General features: G+C 39.7%; 1 protein-coding gene across 1 annotated transcript in view; it reads right to left on the bottom strand.

Annotated features, from left to right (window-relative positions):
* Positions 1–2278: 2278 nt before the first annotated feature.
* The window catches only part of LOC109970022 (proto-oncogene c-Fos-like), a 3159-nt gene continuing 369 nt past the window's right edge, over positions 2279–5068 (bottom strand). The window contains exons 2-4 of the mRNA XM_020617309.1: positions 4447–4662; positions 3741–3848; positions 2279–3552 (exon numbers count right to left, since the gene is read on the bottom strand). Of these exons, the coding sequence (XP_020472965.1) occupies positions 2857–3552; positions 3741–3848; positions 4447–4662 (1020 nt within the window). The 3' untranslated portion in view covers positions 2279–2856. The remainder of the gene's footprint in view (positions 3553–3740; positions 3849–4446; positions 4663–5068) is intronic.

Raw genomic sequence — 5068 nt, 5'->3', positions numbered from 1 at the left:
TTTGAAGGTGCCATCTCCAGATAGTCTGGTTTGAGTACATTTCATGTACAAATCAGCACCGTCTCTACTGCTGGTCCAAGGTTGTTTTCTAATAGGCTTACTCATGTTGAAGTGACCATGCCTTCCCAAAACTGTATGAATTGATTTATCCTTATAAATATAGCACTTCCTTTGGAATATCACAGCAATCAGGAAACAGTAGTCAGGAGGTGTATGAGGGTGTAATAACAGAGGTGGAAACAGTGAGCACACAACAGATAATAGAAGGACAGATATCTGATAAACAGACAGTGTGAGACATTTCAGGTTGCTGATGTTGTTAGGACTCGGTCTGAAACATTACTGTAGTGAACAAGAAGGCCTCCCTTTAAACTTCTTTAAGTTTTATATTTGTTAGGTCAATTTCTAACAAAGCACAATTCATATTAGTTCAGGGTGGAACAAATATGAAAATGTACATAAAAACAGTTACTGCATATAGGCTACGGCACATGTAGTATAGAGAGTGTCAGTATACAAATCTGCACAAACCTTTGAAAAACTAACAAAGCAGTGTGAGCATTAAGATCTTAAAATGGAAAAAATGAGCTTACAGTTGTGCAGTTAGTCCATAAAGGCTAAATGCAGATTTCAGATCCCGTAATCATACTATTAGCAAGTGAAACCCTCATCGACTATTTTTAGTTCCAAAAGAAATTCACACTGAATTAAAAAAACAAGCTCTCCCTACAAAGGGTAACTAATAGAGTATTTTCACTAAAAAATATTTTGACATGTCACTGTAGGAACATTACTTTTTGTATAAAGACAAGTCAATCATTTTGATAGTGTGTTTTCAGGTTTAATATACAAAGGTTTGGACACAGTGTGGTTGTGTAGTGAAAAATGTACTGAAATTGAAGTATCAGAAAATGAAATGACTCAATGTATAGATACCTCAAAATACTTAGCCTACTGTATTTTCTACCACTGAGCACAGGATACATGCCTTTACTTGTTGATGATTGCTATTTGTGGAGTTGGGACTATGTTTATGTTAAAAGAGAGCCCCCCCCCACCCCACCCCACACAAAAAAGCTGCAGTAAGTATGAAACCCAGATATTTGTGCAACACTAGCTGGGTTACACACAGAGAAGCTCTGTTACTTAGTGCTCCTATAGCTCGCTTTGTAGCTCCCCCTACTGATGACAGGACTGTACCTCTGACATATCTACACAGACATGGACATATTTGTTGTAAAACCTGTAACAAAGGTTTTCTATGTAAGTTTAAAACACTGTAATATGGTTATATTAAGTGCATCATCTCCGTGTTATACTGCATGCCCAGAAACGTATGCTCATTAAAGACTAAAACCAAACAGTCCTGTGCTAATTAAATACACAATTTGCTGTTCATAGAAAGACTATGGCAAAGTTAAATTACTTATTAGACTAATTATCATCATGCACGTGATGCAGACTGTAAGAAAGGTTCGTCTGTTTACGCTCCACAACAGTCCTGCTCGCTCCTGCCTCGACTTTTTCCGGTAACTCGCTCCACTACCGTGCCGAAACATGACACTCGTTGCTATGGAAACAAAACAACTGCAGTTACCCAAATATGGTCAAGGGAAGTGACACGATATGGCAATCGCGGGTTGACGTCATGCATATAGCACTCACTGTGCTGCTGTAGAAGCGGATTCCCTTGACCGTGGAAATAGTGGAGCTGAGAACGCGCTATGAATAAATAATTAACCTGCTTTTTGTTCTGCTCCCACTCACTTTAAACACGACTCAGTCCCCAATGCAGGTATTTTATATAATACAGAAACCAAAAATAGGCACACTGACATCTGAATGGACTGATAGAGAGCCTAAATATTAATATTCCACGTTCATTATTGACTCAATTCTTTTTAGAAGGTTTTCTAAAGTATGTCTCATCCGCTTTATCAGCAGGTGGGCAACTATTCAGATTTCTGTTTTTGAGCTCTTCTCGTTTATGATGGCTTAAGAATTCAAATTCATTCTCGACCTTGAAAACCGAAGATCTGACCTCATCATAAAGTTTATTTAGTATCTATTTTTGAGCTTTAAGATGAGAAATGCTTTTTTTTTAAGAAAGGAACTTTCACTATAAGATTCATTTAATAGCTGTTCTTTGGCCTATCTTTCAGTTCACACGTCTGGTTATTATAGTTTCCTTTTTTCTGAGCATTTTAAATGCTTCTCAATCAGCTTGTCTCTTCTTCTGCCTTGGAACATCATGTATTATGACTGAAAGCTTCAACAGCTACTAAATGTAAGTTCTGAGGATGTTTTTTTCACATTTGTCACCCTGACTGAATAACGGTAAAACATTGTTTTGGTTGCCATATTTTATTTCCCTTGTTATACTTTTCAGTTGATATTTTTTGATAAGTAAAAAAATAAACTATGTCATAAAATACATCTTGATAAAATACATGACTTTTTTTCATGGAAATTTTGAACACGATATTACTATATGCTACACGACTCTTCTATTTTTACTTGTTACAACACAGTTATGTCAAAGGTATCACACAGGCTACTGAACATGATATAAATTCACATGAAGTTTAGAGATTTCATAAACACAAGATATCACTTCCCAAATTACAGATAACTTGTATTTGCATGCATATTTAATTACCAGTACAAAGTCGCATCTCCAGCAGAACTGCACTGGCAGGATGGAAGATGCAAACCCTGTTACAGTCACAGAAAGTATGTCATCTACACGACCATCTACACATCAAAACTCACATTACAAAATATTATTTGAGAGAGATTATAGCTTGCTGGTTGGTTAGAATACAATTACAGTATCACTGCATAACCTCTTTGCATTCACAAGGCCAAAAGTGTTGGAGAGTTAAGATCTTTCATTAACTCGGATGCACCAAGGCTGCCTTTCAAGCTTTCACAGCTCTCAGCTAAGGAATCAATCTCTGGGTGATTAAAGGAAAATACTGTATGGTAATTGCTACAAGTGGGACTGGAAGACATGTCTGGTGTGCTCAAACATTCAAGGTCATTCGCCACAGACTTGTACAGAGTTTCCCAGTCTGAGAGGCAGAAGGGACTGCTCAGGTCTATGTCAGGGACTGATGCAGGTGTCTCAGAGGTCACTGCCATCTCTAGGCTTGGCACCAAGTCATCCAGGTCATCTCCTGTGAAGTCCTCCAGAGCCTCCTCTTCAGCACTCGAACACAGGAAGATGTTGGAGTTCCCTAAAATGGCTGCAGCTGGAATGCAAGGGACATTGTCCATGTCTTGACCACTAGGGGCTTCTCCAGTTGTTGTCGGGCTCTCTGGGTTTTTTCCATTCTCTAAGATGGACAGCAGCTGCAGGGAGGCTGGAGGATCCTGCAGCATTGTGTTAACATTATCTTCATTATCCTCCTCAGCATCAGCATCCTTTACAGGGAGTTTGCAAGATGGTTTGTGGGAGACTAAGACCTGCTCCAGTTTCTCCTTCTCCTTCAGCAGGTCATCTATCTCTGTCTGGAGCGCAGACTTCTCTTGTTCAAGCTTGTCAGTTTCCTGAGGTGAGGAGGGACAAAATCAGAAAGAAAGACAACATGAGGGAAACATGAAAGCATTGTTGCCCTATTGTGCTCTGCAGTCTGAACTCTGCATGTCTTTAACTAGTGACATGTCATACAGCACTTTATACGCCCTCAGCTTTGTGTCAGTGTTCTCTATATGTTCTCATAAAAGAGGATACTTACAGTCTGGAGAGTGTCTATCAGCTCCCTCCGTCTGTTACGACATTTTGCTGCAGCAATTTTATTTCTCTCCCTCCTGATCCTCCTCCTTTCCTCCTCCTCTGTGGAGGGCTAGAATCATGCAGAAATAGTCCATTTTAATTCACAGCCTGCCTAATCAGCACTTGGCTCTTAAACACCCTTTTACTTGGAAAATATATTGCATTGTATGCTGGGAAATACTGATCTGGTCGGTGCAGACTTTCAGTTCCAAGCGTTAAAATGGTGCACCGCTGGCACGGTCTAGCTGGGCACGTGAACGCGCATTGTGATGCAATTCCTCGTCCCATTCATAAACAGTGCTGTGCACGTTACTCCAAAAGTAATCACTGGCTGCGCTAATAAGATACCATCCCACCACCTTATCATGCAGTAATGTATTTAGCGTTACACTACTCACTGCGTTAATTGTTTATTTAACAGTAAAAACAATTTATTTCTCTTTCATGGTCTGCTTACAATATCGCGATACCCTTATTTTCATATTAACCTCCACAAATCTATCCTACACATCGATGTGAAAAGAAAAAGATAAGGAAAATAAATAAAACAATTAATAAAAAAATTGGGAAAATAATAGACTCTGCATGCTAAAATGATTGATTGATTGATTGATTGATTGATTGACAGGCTACCTGCCTAACGTAATTTCTTCATCATTCTTGCATACCTGCTCTCTCTGCCCTTTCCTGTTGGAGGGCTTCGACTTGTTTGCACCTGCAGGGGAAGAAGACTGCTTAGCGCCGCGAGCTTTGGTCTTGGTACGAACGGACGACGGACAGACAGACGTGATGGCCGTCGGTTGCACCATCCACCTTAGATCCGGCGAGGCTGAGATTGTAGTCACAGTCGGAGCAAAAGATTCCCCTGCACTGGTCTCAATATCCTGAAAGATCCACGTCACAGAAACATGCATATGCATGCAGTCAAACATTAATTTTGCTTATCTGATGAATGAGCATCCACGTTCATGCCTGACCTTTAGATGTTGGCTGATAGCTACTGAGGGATGCCAAGCAAAGACAAAACCTATCCAGCCATCAAAATCAGCTACATGTAATCAAAGTCATTTCACTCATTTTAATCATCATCACCATCACAGGCAGCCTTTATAATGAAAGGTCACAAGACATGATTTTTTTTTAAAGTAGCGTACGTTGCAAACAATTTCCATGAATTAAGACTGAACATTTCTTGCGCTGTTGTTGCAGATGTGTTACAGATACATATTGCAGATGTGTTTGTAGATAATCATTGGCAGCATGGGACAGTAATCCTGTTAAAGAAAAGGC

This window comes from Monopterus albus, unplaced genomic scaffold, assembly GCF_001952655.1.
Source record: "Monopterus albus unplaced genomic scaffold, M_albus_1.0 scaffold188.1, whole genome shotgun sequence".
NCBI lineage: Eukaryota > Metazoa > Chordata > Actinopteri > Synbranchiformes > Synbranchidae > Monopterus > Monopterus albus.
The sequence above is the reverse complement of the archived record's forward strand: the minus strand, read 5'-3'. Positions and strand labels throughout refer to the sequence as shown.